Genomic DNA, 17,411 nt, shown 5'->3' with positions numbered 1-17,411 from the left:
ACGGTAGGCTTTTGCTGGACCACTTGAGCAGACAGAGTAAGCTTGTACACATTTCCAAAACATGCCATTCACCGTATCACACCGACATTTTGAGGACAGTTGTTTTGATACTGTGCCTCAGATAAAGGCAAATGTGGGATCTTCTTTTTTCACTTTAATTATTGGAAATCAACTGTGAAAAAAATCTTTGCACTCTGATACTTGCACTAATGAATCTATGCAATCAATATATTTTTGTTATCAAGTGTTTTTAAGCTTTTTACTGTGATGTTTTATACAAAAACAAAAAGAACATTTTCATTCCTAGCTGGTGTTCTTTTTATTTTTAATTCTACTTTGTGTGCTGAACTTCAGTATGTATAATAACTGTAAGAGGATGAAAAGGTCTCCACTTATGAGGCCCAGTCGGGGCGACCCCCCAGGGGGCGGGCGATGGGGGCTGGGGATGATGGCCTCCTCCTGGTGGTGGTGGATGAGGGGTCGGGGGAGGGGACTTTGCTGGCCTGCGTTTCCGGGCTGGCCTGGATCCTTGGCTCAGAGCTCACTCTGGTGGCATGGAGGCTCCTAGCTCCTAACCCAGGCTGCCCTTCGATGGCGGTGGTGGGATCAAGTCAAGTGGGCTCTGCCTGCAGAGGCGGTGAGGCGTGGAGGTGGCCAGGCAGCGTCACTGCGCCTTTCTCCTCTCACACACCATGAGGACCTCAAGGGATGGGGGAGGGGTCACCCACTTCACCTTGGAACAGCCCCTGCACCCAGCACCTCTGTCATTCAAAAGGCTGCCACCCCACTCAATTTTAAATGCACCATAGTCTGACTACACTGAGGGCAGGGGGGGGCCCTGTTTTCTCATCTGTTTTTTGGTTATTTGTATTTCTTTGTAAAGCGTGTCCTATAACGCGCTAAACAAATTTGATGAATTATTATTACTTATGGAAGAAGATGCCATGTTAAATACTGAATGACTTTCATAAGGAGTCTGGGGGGCATCTGGGTCAGTCCCACTGTCAAATAAACCATGGGACATCCCTGGGCTGCTGTCCCAGTTTTAACTGCCCCATAGACGTTCTCATACACACTTCATACACACTTCCACGTAGGAGGCATGTGTGTTTGGGAGGTTGCTGGCCAATGCCTCCTCTGTTGAAGCTGGTTGGGTACTGGCGGCCTGTGGGCCTGCCCCAGCACGACGGGGGGGCACGGCCTGCATTTCACGCCTAGAGGTCAGCTACTGCTGCATTTTTCATCAAATTAAAATTTAAAAACTTACAGTTTTCAAATGTAATAAATATTACAAGCAGTCATCATTTTATTAAAAGTGGCCATCTTTTCAAACATTTGTGTATATTTGCAAAAAAAAAAAAGTAACATTTTTTAAGTTACTTGACAGCCATGAGTTTAATACAAAAGGTATCCAAAAGGCAGCACGGGGCTGTTTTTTTTATTGGCACACACACACAAAAAATTGTAAAAAAAAAAAAAAAAAAAAAACTGTAAAATTGGGGAAAAAAGAGGAGTCGAAAGAATAAAGTTGCAATTTTAGGAAAATTAGGTTAGGTAAAAGTTATAATATTACAATCATAAAGTCAAAATCAGTCAAAACCAGCCTGCGATTGGCTGGTGACCAGTCCAGGTTGTATGTACCCTGCCTCTCGCTCAAAGTCAGCTGGGATAAGCTCCAGCATGCCCTAATAGGATTAAGTGGCATATGAATAGGCCATATTCAAACAGCATGATTTATGAAATCATAGATTTTTGAAAAAGTGTGATAGAGTGAAGCTGCGAAAAAAAGGGACACCTGTACTACAAATCATCAAAAAGACTATCAAGCAATTAGAGAACTTTGTTTTCTATTAGGAAACATTAAGACACATTTTTTCAAAAACAGTTTGCTTGGTGTAAACATGATACAACTGCTGCTGCTGAGACAGGAAGTGTGGTTGTGGATCAGTGTCTGGCAGCCTTACAGATTTTGTCATAAACTTCCGGAAAGGCCTCCTTGCAGCCAAGCTCCTGTCTCAGTTTGTGATACAGTTTGCCGTCAAACATCTCCCAAAACTCATCCCGGTCCATGTAGACGTCTGCATACAGCATCTGGAACCTGCAGTCGTACAATAAGACATCAAGCAACACCATCTGAGGACAAATTACATCCTCGCATTTGAATTTATGAAACTAAAAAGAAGCAGGCTTTTGCTACACATCTTACAATTAAGTCTGGAGCTCTGCCAACTATCTGTCAGTCAGCTACAGATGTGGGAGCTGTAAATTTGATCATTTTGTTTTTCTTAAGCGAAGAGGCTAATATACCCGTGCACTTCTCGAACAAACTTCTCCAGCTGCCTCGTCGACGCTGTCGCCTCAAAGTGTTTGACTTTAGGCTCGCCGTATGCACCAATATCTACGTACAACTCCTCGTCTTGACCTTTCGGGTGGACCATCCCTTTGCCAGGTGGCAAGAGGAACGGGCACAGCCAAAGAGGGTAAACCTGAAACCATAGAAAATGCCACGCATGTAGTTTTTGAACAGTCAGTTCTTTTGACTGAGCCCTACCTCAATGTCCTGGTGAAAGCGCATGATGGCAGAGCAAAGGTGCCTCATGGGTACCAGCATGTCCTGGACCACATGGTGCTGCTCATAAAGGCGTCTGATGGTTTCTCCCTGCGTTAGCTTCAACAGGGAGATCTTCGGAGGAACCATCCACCCAAAGAGGCAGCGGAACACCGGGTGGTTGCCGAAGGGAATGATATCCTGTAGTGTGCAAGAGTATATACTCACGTTAAAATTTTTAACGTCATTAACGCATGCACATCATCATCAAGCCACATCTCTCTTTTATGGCGGCAGGCGCCACCACAATAGCGTGCCCACACAGAGTCTGTGGTTCTTTAATAACTTTATTCTGACCTGAACACATCAACAGCAGTACAATTCCAACACCATATACTGTATGTATCTCCAACTCACAAACACGTCTGTAGTCAGTTCGTCCTGGGAACGACACTTCCTAATTGTCACTAGACGACAGTGAGGTGCATTCACTGGCACTCAAAAAATCATAACGCCTTTATTATGTGTGTATGTGTGGTCTAAATAAAAAAAAAAGACAAAGAAACACAGTAAGTGGGTATTCTTATCTCTCACTCGCGTAACTCTTACTGCAGAAGTATAATTTGCTGCATTTAATATGCTCGGAAATGTAAATTCAACTTAAGTTACGTGGTGTCTTTGAATGCAACCCTTCGTGGCTCCTAATAATGCGGTTAAAGTGCGATTCATGAATTTAGGTTGCTAAAAGACAAGTTCAGAGCATCTCATAGTTTAGCTGAGTGAGACCTCTCTCTTACAAAACCAACAGACAGCATGCAAAAAGTCAGCAGATGGAAGTGTGTCAGACCAACACACATGCATAATTAAACACACCATTAACTGCTACGCAAGACAACGGATGGCTAATGGCCTGATGGGCTGCACGTGTCACAAACACGAGGTGAGGGTGCAAACATAGAAGACCATGACTAGCTAAAGTCTGGCACATATGTCCAGTTTCTGTACCTGAAGCTCCCAAAAGATGCTGCGTGTGTGTCTGTGGTAGTATTGTCTCAGAGGGATGTACTCCACTCCGGCCTCGCCACCTGTCAGGTAGCCCTCCACGTGTTTGAAGAACCACGGTTTAAAATGCAGGCCGATTCTGTTGATCTGACGTCAAAACAGAGTGACGAGACAGAACATTACGTGAAGCCCTGGCCGACTTGTACCTTATCTGGCTCGGCGTGCTCGCTCATGCTTCCCGTCATAATGACGGCAGAGTCGAGGGAGTACTGGATGCCCTCGACAAACGTGTTCTTTTTGTTCTGGGATGCCTCGGAAAAGCGACGGCAGATGTTCTCCAGGCCTCGCACCGGCTCATAGTGCAGCTTGACCCAAGGTTTAGCCGGCACGATTTTGATCTCAGCCGCCACCAGGAAGCCTAGAGTGCCGCAAGACCACGGGATAGCATGGAAGAGGTCCGAGTTCTCCTCCTGTTGGTCAATGATAATGATGCATCATCAAGATGAATGAGTTATTATCAAACACTCAGTAATGCACACTATACGAACAACAAAAGTATTTAGATACGCCAGCATGTACTGTATGTTGTGGATGGATGAGGGAGTTTAGAGCACTGAACTCTGACCTGAGAAATGCTCTGCTGCATGAATGTACAAAATACTACAAAATCTTGTAGAACATTTTCCTAGAATAGTGGAAGCAATAATAGCAGCAAAGAAAGTCTTTCATGTTTACTTCCTGCAGGAGGAAAAGCTACATGTCCCGATACTCTTGTCCACATATTTACATCTCGGCACAACATCTCAAGGATTAACTACACAAGTGTGTTCTTTTTTTCTTTTTGTTAGTGTATTTTATGGTGACACGACCACAGGTTGCCCATGATGTTAAATATAAAGTGTGATGATAACCACAGAACTTGAAATGTAAAATTCAATGTGATAAACAAGCTGTGTTGAACATATTAGGCTGCAACTAACTACTATTTTCTTAGTCGATTAATCTAAAGTTTGTTGTTTCGATTAATCAAAAAATCGGTTAGGCCCTTGACCAGGGGTGAAAAAACTAGGGCCCAGGGTCCACATCCGGCCCGCCAAGCATTTCAATGAGGCCTGCCAGATGCTTTCAAAGTATTTAATATAAACTTGTAACATACAAGCTGGCAACGTGACTTGCAAGTAGGTTAGAGTCAATCTGAGACAACCTTTTGATGGTTTTAGTTGCTTTTCACATGCACCGATCCAGACAACTACCTCACGCACAATGCCAAACACACACAAACACAAGTCAACACATACGTGACGCACAACTTAACCTACCCACTGCACTGTCTGGTAAGTATAAAAGGAGGGATGTTCACATACAATGTTTTATTGTTGCTAGTTTATATTGTATATTACAGGTCTTTTATTCATGTACATTCTGAGTGTCTTATTCAGTAAAAAAAATGTAAAATTCTATTTCGTTATTTGATGTGGTGTGATGTTTAAAGTAAAAAGGGGCAAATATGGCAGATTGTATGTATTGTATTGCATGTGAGTTTTTTTTATTTTTTTTACCTTAAACACAAAGATAATCGGTCTGCTTTCATGGATGACTAAGGAAATTAAACTATAGTCACGTTTTTAGAGGCTGAAATCAGAGGATATTTCAGTATTTTTAAATCAAGACACCATTAATCAAATACCAAAATAGTTGTCAATTGATTCGATAATCGATGAATCAAAAATGTGCTTATTAATTCCTGCAATACCTATAAAAGGCCACTGGGAGGCAACATTGAGCTGCAGTCTGCCTGGTGTCTCCAAAGAGTCTACTTGTTTTACTTTATTCCAGATTTATTTAGTTGTATTATTGTTACTATCTATACATGGGTAGTTAAGACTGTTACAGTTAAAAGTTAATATGTGTAGTATAAGGCAGAAATAGAATTTACTTTACATTTTACATTACATTTTTACCTTACATTTACATTTGTAATTCATTTTCTTGCTGCTAATCAGTATTTTGCAAGAATGACACTCTGCTACTTTTTGAATGTAAAAGGCACAGTCAAAAAAAAAATTTGACACGTTTTCTGCATCCCCTTCTAAGAAAGGAAGGACGGTGTTTGCTTCCAGCTCACCTCAGTGCAGCGCACAAAGCTGCCATCAGCCAACACCAGCTCAAAGGCCACGCAGATGTGCTGAAAGAGGCCATAAATATGAGAGGACGACTCGATGCCGGTGCCCATCACCAAACCACCTGAGACAGGGGGAGAGAAGGGAAAGCGCGCCGTGATTTCATTTCTTGCACAACAACAACAGAGGCTGTGGATACACACACATGTCAGGATAAATGAGCGCACAGCGGCTTGATGGGAAAACATTAGGCCGCTGATGCGCAGTTTATGGCATCAGGAAATCCATTATGAAACCCGATCCCCGGGTGGCTCCAACTCTGCGTCCATTTCCGCCCAGTTTTATCTGTGGACCTTCTCTAACAGAATTAGGAACGTCCAAACAGGAACAAGTGATTTATGGGAGCACAGACCCTCGCCGCCTCCCCCATTGCCGTTGATGATTCCGGAGAAAATAACGTGCGCCATGACTTACCTACGGTCAGGTCATCCAGCTCGGGGAGCACTGGCAGGGTCCAGCCAATGGAGTTGAGGAGGGCAGTCACCTGACCCATATTGGCCAAGGGCTCCACTCTCACCACCTAAACAACAACCAAACCAACAAATGCGTGGTTTCATATACACATGGCCAGGTTTATTCTTAACTGAATGCATGTAAGGAATGCAATGCTGTTGGTGGCAGTAAATGTATACTTTGCTTTTGAAATGTCATCCATTTTTTCATATATTAAGCAGCACAAATGCAACACTGCTGTAGTCTGCTATTATTATTTTGGTTATGATGTACTCGAACATGCCTACACTGAATATGTAGATATGTTTGCTCAGTTTTCCCAGACATACATAAATCTGACACCCATTTTCATATCCACTCCACAACATTGTTATGTAGTTAACAAGCAAACAAAACAACACTTTTGATCATACTGGATCGACAAACTTTAAAAAGGCACTCTCCGCTCACATGCATTGAGGAAAACTCAAATCATTCCATTCGTTACCCTTCTATCTAGTACACGTGGTACAAGTTTGGTAGCAATTGGACAAAAACTTGATAACAAGTTTGATTTTGAAGGAACCCTGGAAACCCTCTAAGTGACCCTAAAATGCCAGCTTCAAACCAAAATGGCCGACTTCCTGTGCGTTGCCAGGCACAGGTTTTGAGACATTTTTGTGTGTCTATTCGTGGCAGACATTCAGGGACACTTCGAACAAATAACACTTATAATGCGTGTGTAAATTAACAAGAAGATAAAGAAAAACATGAAGTGGATATTGTTGTCACTCACTTTGTAACTCTTAATTCGGATGTACAATTTGCTACATTTAAGTATGCTAGAAAGGAAAACACACTGAACGTAAGTAAATTCACCTTAAATTACGTGATGTCCTTGAACACAATCCCTCATTGCTCATAATAACACGGTTTAAAGTGTGATTCAAATTGCGCTTATTTTTGGCCTTCAAGTACATAAATGGACTAACTACAGAGGAAGCATGCTAACCGTGTAATCTTCTACATTGGCCACTAGGTGTCTGTAATTATTTGGTGAGACAAGCACCAGCTTGACAGAACAGGCATTGACTGCAGTTTTAAATTATCTCACAATAATAATAATAATACTATTAGAACTACATAATAATCCTAATAATAACACGGTCTACTGGTCTACCCTCCCTAAGGGACACATTAACTGTGACACACGCAAGCAGTTTTATTTACATCTTAAATGGCTTACTTATTCCACTGTAGGAAGTACGATGTCCAGGAAAAAACAAGGAACTGCTAATGTATGAGTCTTTGTTATCGTATTTATGTCTAATATGCCTTATATTCTCTGATTATATCGACTACATTGGGTAATACAAATATAAAAGGTGACTATATGGGTGTTATTTTATGTCTAGAGGGCTCTAATAATGTTAAAACCTGCGATTGGCTGGCGACTAGTCCAGGGTGTACCCCGCCTGTTGCCCGAAGTCAGCTGGGATAGGCTCCAGCATGCCCCCACGACCCTAATGCGGAGAAGCGGCATAGAAAATGGATGGATGGATGGAATATAGACTTCAGCTTCGCGGAAATTCCATTATCGTAGTCGGGTCTACCAATTAACTTAAAAAAATTAACTTAAACTGTGATAAAGGAGGGACAACTGTATGTAGAAAATATACCTACAGTAACTTTTTTATGTTGCAGAGGTAATCAACATCTAGGTGCTAGCGTTGCTTCTTCTCACCTGCTTGTTAGTGTCCACCTCCAGAATGTCCATCATATTGATAGTGATGTTCTTGTGTGTTTTCTTGTATTTGCCCACTCGCAGAGACACAGTGAGCCAGCCGGGTCGACCCGTGCACATGAAGCTCTTGCCGCCCTCCTTCCTCCACTCACGCACCTGAAATGTAAATAATGTAACTTATTACATGAAGAATGTTAAAATGTTACTCAAAACATTGGTACAGTTAGTAAAGGTTATGTGATGGCAACAGGTTGACCCTGGAACAGATTATTTTATTACTTTCCATTATTTCAAAACACTGTCAAAATACAAACAAAATAGAGGTCAACCAGCATACCCAAACACATTGTGTCCTATCTAAAATTTAATTCCGTGTCACCTTACACTATGATGCAAACTTTTATGTGGACTTTTTATGTGGTATTTACACTACTTGTTATGTTGAAGATTCAAGAAGTGTTATTCATGTCAATTCTACAGTTATTTACCAGACAGAGAAACAAAAAAATGTCTTTGAAATGACTCCCATTGCCGAGCTGATTAAGAATAAAAATGTACGAATCCAAGAAGGAAGTCTAAACTATCAAATCATAAAAAGACTACAACCTACATCCAGATGCAATATACGTGCAAAAAAGCAGGACAGAAATAACTGTTGAGTGAACACATGCCCCAGATAGTACAAATATACTTAACAGGCCGCCAACAACACTGAATGAATGTCCCAGGTAGTGCAAATATAACACAGCAGAATACTGAATGAACGCCTCAGGTAGTGCAAATATGCATAAGAGAACACTGTACCCTCAATATAACATAACTAAAGGAATACTGATTGTGCTATAGTGCAAATATAAAAGCGAGATAAAACTGAAAAATATACATCTAAAGTAACGAAGCCATACAGTTGAGTGAATGAGTTGGATATGACAGTTTTGTGTAATTTTCACTTTTATGAATGACACTACAAGAAGCAGGTTCTTCGTCTTCGTTTCTACACGTGAATTTTTGTATCTTGAAACATTTGTTGCATTAACCATCTCCATCATTTTCATAATTTTATATGAAAAAGAAGTACGAGTATGACCACAGAGGACAATGGAAAATCGGTTGTTTTCAAAACAGAATCTTAACATTGACTCGCTTACCAAACTACTAATCAAATAACATATCACTGCAAAGCCCACGATGTCCTCTCCACAGCACAACCACTTTTATTATAATAGCGTTATATGCATTTGATATTAGGACAACATTTTCTAGCTCTCGAGAAGACATATATACATACACAACACAGTGGATATCGCCTATTGCACATGCGCATAACTATTACTCTACTTTCTACTTTGCACCCACCTGTCGCTGGATGTCCCGTACGCGCTGCTCGTGCATTTTGGGCGCCGAGCACATCTTGAAGATGATCCATGCTCTTAGGTAGAAGTACACGTCAAAGACCACAGAGAGAGGCAACAGGAACAAACAAACAAAAATCCAACGCTGGTGTATCAGCACGTAGTCGACACCTTTCATTTTGATCCAAAACGCCAACAACAGAGCCACGGAGGCCACATAGAGCAGCGTCTCCATCTGTATTTTAAGGATAAATCTATAACTATCTATTTGACACACGAAGCAAACGTCAAACACACGGAGTTGTCACAATTCCACAGACAAGCGTGAAGGGTCTGCATTGGGTTACTTAAAATGCCAAAAAGCGACCGCCGATCACCTCTTCCTCCTGATAGGTGAGCAGGGATAGGTGGACTCGTTGTTACCATTAAGGTAGACATCCATTGGGGGATACAGCTGAAGAGGCGGGAGCAGCTGCAAAATACGTCACTCTGATTGGTGGACCTTGTGAGAGGGGTGACTTGTTGTTTTGCTGGCTTCCTTAGATTTGACCAATCAAAAATCAGGAAATCTGTCACACCATTCAGCCTCTTTCCTTAGCTGTGTCCAAAATCAATGTTTTTTAAAACTAATTGACACACTGCTGCTTAAGAAATAAACACATTAGCAATGCACATAATAACAAAAAAGACATTTGCATATATTTGAAAATGAAAACAAGCAACATAAGTAAAGTTATGATTTATGTGAAAAAATAACTACCATGGTGTTCTCATTTTTTTCTCTATCTCAACTCAACTGGTTGAGGCAGACAGCCACCCACAGAGCCTTGGTTCTGCTGGAAGTTTCTTCCCAGCGTCGCTGAACGTCTCTGGCGCTTGCTAATATGGGGTTCAGTTTGTGTTCTAAATGTATGAGGCAGTGGTGGATCTACGTGGTGGCCAGGGGTGACCACAGCCACCCTAGCCACCCCCCTGGCCATCTAGACATTTGAGGTATCAATTTATTGCCACCCCAGGGTCAGGCCACCCCAATAAAACATTCTGGCTCCACCACTAGTATGAGGAGCATGGTTCTTGCAATGGGTAAAGTGCCTTGTCATGACTGTAAATAACATTTGCATACATTCGCATACGCATGCGACAGGTAATGAAGATATCCTCAACATTTTATAATCATAAGGCAATTGGTCACTGAGTTATGAACAATTGATCCTGAGTCCCGCATGTGCCACTGCGAATAAGTTTTGCTTGATGGCGGCCATGTTTTTCAACCAATCTTGCTCAAATTTTACACACATGTGCTTGTCAGTCTCCTAAAGGTGTGTGCCATATTTTGTGGCAATTTGACTAAACACCCTAAAGTTACAGCGGCTCTTTGTGGAGCTGTGTGAAAAATTTCAAGTCAATCCAATTTACAGGGATTCAAATTTTGGACTTTTAATGGCAGCGCGGCCGCACGGTGGCCTAGTGGTTAGCATGTTGGCCACACAGTCAGGAGATCGAGAAGATTTCAATCTCCAATCTCTGTGTGGCTTCTACATGTTCTCCCCGTGCGTGTGTGGATTTTCTCCGGGTACTCCGGTTTCCTCCCACATTCCAAAAACTTGCATGTTAGGTTAATTGGTGACTCTAAATTGTCCATAGGTATGAATGTGAGTGTGAATGGTTGTTTGTCTATATGTGCCCTGCGATTGGCTGGCGACCAGTCCAGGGTGTACCCCGCCTCTCGCCCGAAGTCAGCTGGGATAGGCTCCAGCATACCCGCGACCCTAATGAGGATAAGCAGCATAGAAGATGGATGGCTGGACAATAGCAGCGGCACCTTATGGTATATTTGTCAGAAAAAAATTGCACAGGCAACACTGTCCGGGTGCATGATTTGCAAATTTTCACCACTATTCAAATGAAAAACGGTTCTAGTTTTGTGTACTGTATGGCCGACAATGTATGTAATGTTTATCATTTCATGACGAGGCCCATTATCATGTTATTCGAATGGTTACACATGGTCTTATTTCTGTAATTGATGTCACACGCACGCATTAACCCAGTCATGTTTTCATGTCATCATTTTCCTGTGTGGACACACACGCGCGCACACACACACACACACACACACTAAAGTGGTACCCTTCAGACACATTAGACAGAAGAGGGTGGGGCGCCAGTAAAGATTTCTTAATGGGCTCTTCAGTCTTCTGGTCCATCTGCTGTGATGATAAACACGCAGCTTGTCCACATCAGCAGATGACATCCTCTTCAAACAAGTCATTTTTTCTTCTTTTAGCTAAAAAAAAGTCGCTTTTAGCATCTTTATAGGAGGAAGAGACCTTATGGGAATGGAAAGAGTGAGGAGTTGTCTTTTGTGCCACTTGAGGATTTCTAATTTTTTGGATGTGTGATCACCTTGCGTACACATGGGGCGCTCCATCCCAGCCGGACCCGAGTGACACCATCTACCAGGCCTCGGCGGCAACCTCGGAACCGGGAGGATGCCTTCCCTGCACCACGGAGCCATCTTCATCGGCGCCTTCCTCATCGTGACGGGGGGCTCCACAGCCTTCCTGGCCTCGTCCCATAGCCGCCTGCAGCCCTTCTCGCTGTGCTGCGTGGTGCTGGGGGTGGTCATGCTCATCCTGGGGCTGTTCTGGGCCATGAACAGCAAGAGCACGGCCAACTACAACCAGCAAGAGTTTGATCCCGAGTGTCCGCACTATCCTTACAACGAGTACGCCGGTTACAGCAGCCATGCCCTCTTTGCGCACAGCGGTAGTCGCTTCCCTGAGTCCCAGTCGGTCTTTCTGCCGGGGTAAGTTTCCGTACTCTTTAACGACAGATGAATTAAAGATCACAGCAATGTTCATTTGTAAGCTTTAAATGTCATTTTTACATCAATACTAAGACTAAAAAGGAAGGAAGTGGCTTTAGGCTTTAGTCCATCCAGTGGTTACTTATCACCAGGACATGAAGCTTCAACTGCAACTGTCTTGAAGCAATTGAGGCCAAATGGTCGTGCACTACCTGCTGAGACCAGCAGAGGTGCTCTTGATTCACTGGCAACTAAAGTAGAACAACATGACGTCAGCTGTGGGACGTTGAGCAATATTATCAAAGAACTTTGCTATCCCTGGCATGGAAAGAGGAGTTCAGAACATTAATAACAACATTCCAAAAAATACAATGAATCGATTCATGGTTAATTTTCATGCATAGTCACCAACGAACCAATAGCTTTTTTAAAGTTGTCTTTATTCATGAACAATTCCAAGTCGGTATAAATTGGCTGATAGTGTTACTCCTTAGTGTCGCCCTTGAATGCCCTCTCGTCCTCTTCAAGGCCATGACATAGGTGCTGCAGCCTATCTCAGTTGATTTAAGGCAATTGTGAATGTGGGAATTGTGTGCCAAAGTAAAAGCCAGCTGTATTTTAGTGCGCCATCTAGCAGAACAAAACAGCAATGAAGGCGGTAACAGTACCTAATGTGAAGGCATAAAAGGCATGAAAGGTTAAAACTCAGGAAAAGGCAGCTTTTCTGGACTAAAAGCCTTTGTTTGCATGGACTAAAACTCCTCGGAAATAAAATATCCCATGCACCTCACTGGAATCATGGTTTAACCTCATATACTAACAATGAAAGATCCTATATTATTATAGCATATTATATTAAGTGCTTCTAGTAAATCCTACTTTTGTGTGTCTGTAGCTTTAATGCTAACGAGTTGTGTTTGTCTGCACCTGTCTCCAGTCATATTTTAACAGCAACATTATGCTAGGTTAGCCTATTTGCTAAAGAAAAACAACATCAAACTTACAGCTCCCATGTCCGTAGTTGACTGACGGATAGTTGACAGAGCTTTATTTTAAGCTGTGTAGCGAAGCCTACTTTTTTTTTTATTTATTGCAAAGCTGTCCTCCATGAAGTGGTGGGCACAATACATGGGCCGGACTTATCTAGTTAGGGGCAGGTAAGAGGTGCTGTCATGTCCATGAGGCAGGAGGTTTGTCCTTCATAACGTCATGAAAAGCTGCAAGTTCAAAAGCGAGCGTTTTAGCGCCTCTGACGGAGATGATAGTTTTCCCCATGTTTGGTGCTCATAAACAAGGTCTAGGGACACATATTACTGTTAGAACGTCATTAAAAAGTCACTTTTGCATATTAGTGCACCTTTAAAAATACCAATTTGAGTGTGATGCCTTCATTGTTCTCTCCCCTTGTAGAACTCTGGAATGCCAAAGACACGGAGCTCGCAGCGAGGAGTTTGACTATCCCCCCATGGACTCGGGAGGTTTCAGTCCTCCTCCTCACCTTCCTCCCTGGCTGGGGCCGCCGCCTCCCTATGAAGTAGCCATCAAAACCACATGCAGCTCGACACACCTGAGACGCGCCTACTCCGACACGCACTTAGCAGCCGAGCCGTTATTTGGACGGTCCAGGGAGATAAGCTTTGAGGTGTGATGGCGGGAACACCAAAGACGGGGAACACCAACGGGACACGAGAAGCATGTTTCCCTCTGATGCTGGCATGTTTCCTATACTTTTGCTGGAAGTGGATCGGAAACTGTGTTGGCCAAAGAGCACTGAGACACTTTCTGTGTTTTGGGATCACCATTAGTTCACCTCTGAGTACTCTACGGAGGTTAATCAGGACTTACATCCACATCCCAATTAGGTTACCCCTTTAGCTCACAATTCCAAGTAGGTAAGAGCTGATTGAAACTGTCTGGAAAAGGGCAAGCACATAAAACAAACCTTTCATGTTGTCCAGTGCTGGAAAAGTGCTGCTACCTTATCATCCACACTAATATCTTTAGAGAGTGGGTCGCCATTGTTTACAAGCTTGCTCGTAAAAAAAAAAAAATTAAAATAAAAAAAAAATCAAACAAAACAAACCCTAGCTGCTGCCTTCACCTCCTCAAAATGATCTGTCCTTTTAGTCGTCTCTTTCGTGTGTATTTTTGGGGGTATTTTTTTGGGTTGGTTGACAGTTAATGGCCGACTTTTGTGTTTTAAATTGAGCACTTTTTTTTATTTACATTCGACATTTTTAGAAAACGGTTGTATTTATTCATTATTTGGATTTTTAAAAATATATTAATATATTGGATTATTTGAAATATTTTTTATTTTAATTAAAATATGTATTTATCATTTCATATTATTTACCAATGTATTTTGGTATTTAATAATATGCTGAAAAATCCCAATTTTGCAAATTTAACATCTGTTTTATACTGACTGAATTGTGTAAGTTGCTGTCAAGGTCAGATTTATTTATTTTATTCTTTCCAGTTATTTTAATAAAGTTTTGTAATGTTTACAGGTATTTTAGACATATTATTATTATTTATTAAGATATATTAACTACTTATATAACGACAACATTGATTATGTTTAATGGAGGTTTCTGTGGTGGGTCAGTCCAAAAAAAAAATGGCACATAAAGTGTTATTATTAAAGGATCACGGGTGATTTGGACACATTATGCATGTTTTAAGGTGTGAAGATGCATCGCTTGTGGGAAAGACAACTTGAGAAAGAATCATGAGACACATTTTGACCTCTGTGCGTGTTCATGTGTTGATGTTGATGGAATAAACTCGAGATTAAGAAACCATCTTTGTATTTCGATAAGTTGAAACCCGAAGAGGGACGTTTAACGGCTACAAAACTATGCTGAGAACTTCCAGATCGACTTCACTTATTTACTTAAAGGAGAGTTATGAGGTGCATGAAGACAACCTTCCTCAATGTAACACTTCATGATCTGTCCAAACAGAGGACATAAATAGAGCAAACATTGTGGTACAAACATTCAACATTCATTGTGCAGACGTTGTGTAAATATTGTGCCAACATTGATAATATTGTTTAAATATCATTCGAACATTGATTGAAATTGTGCAGAGCAAAGACGGTGCAAATATTATATAACTACCATGCCAACATCGTGTAATAATCACAAACATGGTGCGAACACAGTGCCATAATTGTGCAAATACTGTGTACTGTGTATTGTTTAAACATAATGTATACATAATAAATCTATCGCACAAATATGCAAACATTGTGTAAATATCATACAAACACCGTACAGCCGTCATGCAGAATACATCCAAATATTATGTAACTATCATGCAAACGTGGTGAAAATATTGCTAAAATTGTGTATGGTAATAATCGTCCAAACATGGTGCAAACACTGCCATAGATACTGAGTAACTATCGTTTGAATAGCATAAATGTATATATTGTACAAATATCATATAACTATCATGCAAATATCATCTCAATATCATAACAGTACCATGCTAACATCATGTCAGTATCATATAAATACCATGCAAACCTATGCAAACAGTACGTATGCAAACAGTATCATGAAATAATCGTCCAAACTTGTTGCAAACACTGCCATAATTGCGCAAATGCTGAGTCTGAATATCATAAACAATGTGTATACTGTAAATATTGTACAACTATCATATAACTATCATGTAAATATCTAAATATCGTAAAACTATCATGCAAGCATCATGCCAAAATCATATAGCTACTATGCCAAACACTGTGTAAATATCATCCACATATCGTACAGCCCTCACGCAAAAAAACTTCCAAATATTGTGTAACTATCGCGCAAACATTGTGAAAACATCGTCAAAATCCTGTCATAATTTCATGCAATAATCATCCAAACATTTTGCAAACGCTGCCATGATTTGGGCAAATGCTGAGTAACGATCATTTGAATATCATAAGCAATGTATATATCGTAAATATCGTACAACTATCACATTACTATCATGCAAATATCTAAATATTGTAAAACTATCAAGCAAACACCACAATCATACAACCACTATGCAAACATTGTGTACATATCATCCAAATATCGTACAGCCGTCACGCATGAAACGTCCAAATATTGTGTAACTATCATGCAATATAGTGTGAAAATTGCCATAATAGTGCAAATACTGAATAACTATCATTTGAACATCATAAATAATGTATATATCGTAAATATCGTACTAATATCATATGATTGTCAGTCAAATATCATCCAAATATCGTAAAACTATCAAGCGAACGACGTGCCAGTTATCAACATTGTGTAAATATCATCCAAATATCGTACAGCCGTCATGCAAACGTGAAAATATCATCCAACTCTGATAAAAATATTGCAGAATAATTGCCCAAACATGGTGCAGTGCTATAATTCAAACAGTGCTACAACTGTGCAAATACTGAGTAACTATCGCTTAAATATTGTAAATAATGTATCGTCCAAAATTGTATAACTATCATGCAAACATCATGTAAATATGTAAACATTGTGCAACTGTGATGCACAAGCGTGCAAATTTAAAAAAACTACCATGAAACATCATGAAAATATCATCCAAACTGCCATAATCTTAACGGTGCACCTGGATTCATCACAAAAATTGCTTTCACACGTAACCATTTCGCTGTCTTTGAAACAAGAACTCTGGCATTATTTGTATAGAGAATGAAACTCATGGAAAGAAACATAATCCATGCAGTACTCGGATATTTGGCGTTAGGTATTCAGCAAAGCATGAACAGAATACAACAATTCTTGCTGGTTACCTCTGCTACCTGACATGGAACTCCACCGGGGCGTCTCTCTCACAACAGTACCAGTTACGAGCTCCCCCTGCTGGTGGGCGACCGTAGTTACAATCAGTTCCAGCTTTATTATTATTATAATTATTATATTATTTTTATGAATGTTTAAAACTGGAGATTAATCTGAGGGCCGGATTAGTCAAAGTGAGCCATGGCCACCAATTGCCCATGTCTGTTTTGTAGCTATCATGCTATGAGACATTTTTACACTTTCATGGAAGCTGTGAATGTAAAATATTACTTAAAACAACGCCTGCACAGTTACTAAGGCTCCAGTTCGACCCCGGAGCAGACCATTTCATTGCCACTATTTCATACTGCATGGTACAACTGCTATAAAATCAAAAGTATAATACAGTAATGATGCATAACGTTGTACAGCATTGAGCAGACATGCTGCAACAGGGAAGCACGGTGAGAGCGTCCAGCCCACCCTGCTCTCGTCACAGAAAACCCCTCCTTGTAAAAAAAAAAAAAAACACACTTCCACACTTC

At 41.0% G+C, this 17,411-nt stretch overlaps 2 protein-coding genes across 3 annotated transcripts; one reads left to right on the top strand and one right to left on the bottom strand.

The window, feature by feature from the left end:
- Nucleotides 1-1,288: 1,288 nt before the first annotated feature.
- dhcr24 (24-dehydrocholesterol reductase) lies at nucleotides 1,289-10,150 on the bottom strand. Of its 2 annotated transcripts, XM_054789936.1 has the most exons (9): nucleotides 9,263-10,106; nucleotides 7,907-8,062; nucleotides 6,145-6,250; nucleotides 5,676-5,794; nucleotides 3,757-4,020; nucleotides 3,554-3,697; nucleotides 2,552-2,749; nucleotides 2,308-2,486; nucleotides 1,289-2,098 (listed from the first exon to the last, which is right to left on the bottom strand). In XM_054789936.1, the coding sequence occupies exons 1-9, from the start codon at nucleotides 9,491-9,493 to the stop codon at nucleotides 1,945-1,947; spliced, it is 1,551 nt and encodes a 516-aa protein (XP_054645911.1). In that variant the 5' UTR covers nucleotides 9,494-10,106; the 3' UTR covers nucleotides 1,289-1,944. The 2 variants fall into 2 exon arrangements, with proteins under 2 accessions (XP_054645911.1, XP_054645912.1); XM_054789937.1 differs by lacking the exon at nucleotides 2,308-2,486 and having other exon boundaries at nucleotides 9,263-10,150.
- Nucleotides 10,151-11,750: 1,600 nt separating this feature from the next.
- Nucleotides 11,751-13,715, top strand: si:dkeyp-51f12.2 (uncharacterized protein LOC100151460 homolog). The gene is made up of 2 exons (XM_054790129.1): nucleotides 11,751-12,067; nucleotides 13,478-13,715. The coding sequence occupies exons 1-2, from the start codon at nucleotides 11,751-11,753 to the stop codon at nucleotides 13,713-13,715; spliced, it is 555 nt and encodes a 184-aa protein (XP_054646104.1).
- The last annotated feature ends 3,696 nt before the right edge of the window (nucleotides 13,716-17,411 follow it).

This window comes from Dunckerocampus dactyliophorus, chromosome 10 (assembly GCF_027744805.1).
Source record: "Dunckerocampus dactyliophorus isolate RoL2022-P2 chromosome 10, RoL_Ddac_1.1, whole genome shotgun sequence".
Taxonomy (NCBI): Eukaryota; Metazoa; Chordata; class Actinopteri; order Syngnathiformes; family Syngnathidae; genus Dunckerocampus; species Dunckerocampus dactyliophorus.
This window is presented reverse-complemented; position numbering and strand designations above follow the sequence as displayed.

Excerpts from the sequence above, each read along its gene's own strand:
- dhcr24 (XM_054789936.1), bottom strand. The coding sequence starts at position 9,493 with ATGGAGACGCTGCTCTATGTGGCCTCCGTGGCTCTGTTGTTGGCGTTT. Across the intron at positions 4,021-5,675 it reads GCTTTGTGCGCTGCACTGAG|GAGGAGAACTCGGACCTCTT; the intron begins GTGAGCTGGAAG and ends ATTGACCAACAG. Across the intron at positions 2,750-3,553 it reads GCATCTTTTGGGAGCTTCAG|GATATCATTCCCTTCGGCAA; the intron begins GTACAGAAACTG and ends TGCACACTACAG.
- si:dkeyp-51f12.2 (XM_054790129.1), top strand. The coding sequence starts at position 11,751 with ATGCCTTCCCTGCACCACGGAGCCATCTTCATCGGCGCCTTCCTCATC. Across the intron at positions 12,068-13,477 it reads CAGTCGGTCTTTCTGCCGGG|AACTCTGGAATGCCAAAGAC; the intron begins GTAAGTTTCCGT and ends CTCCCCTTGTAG.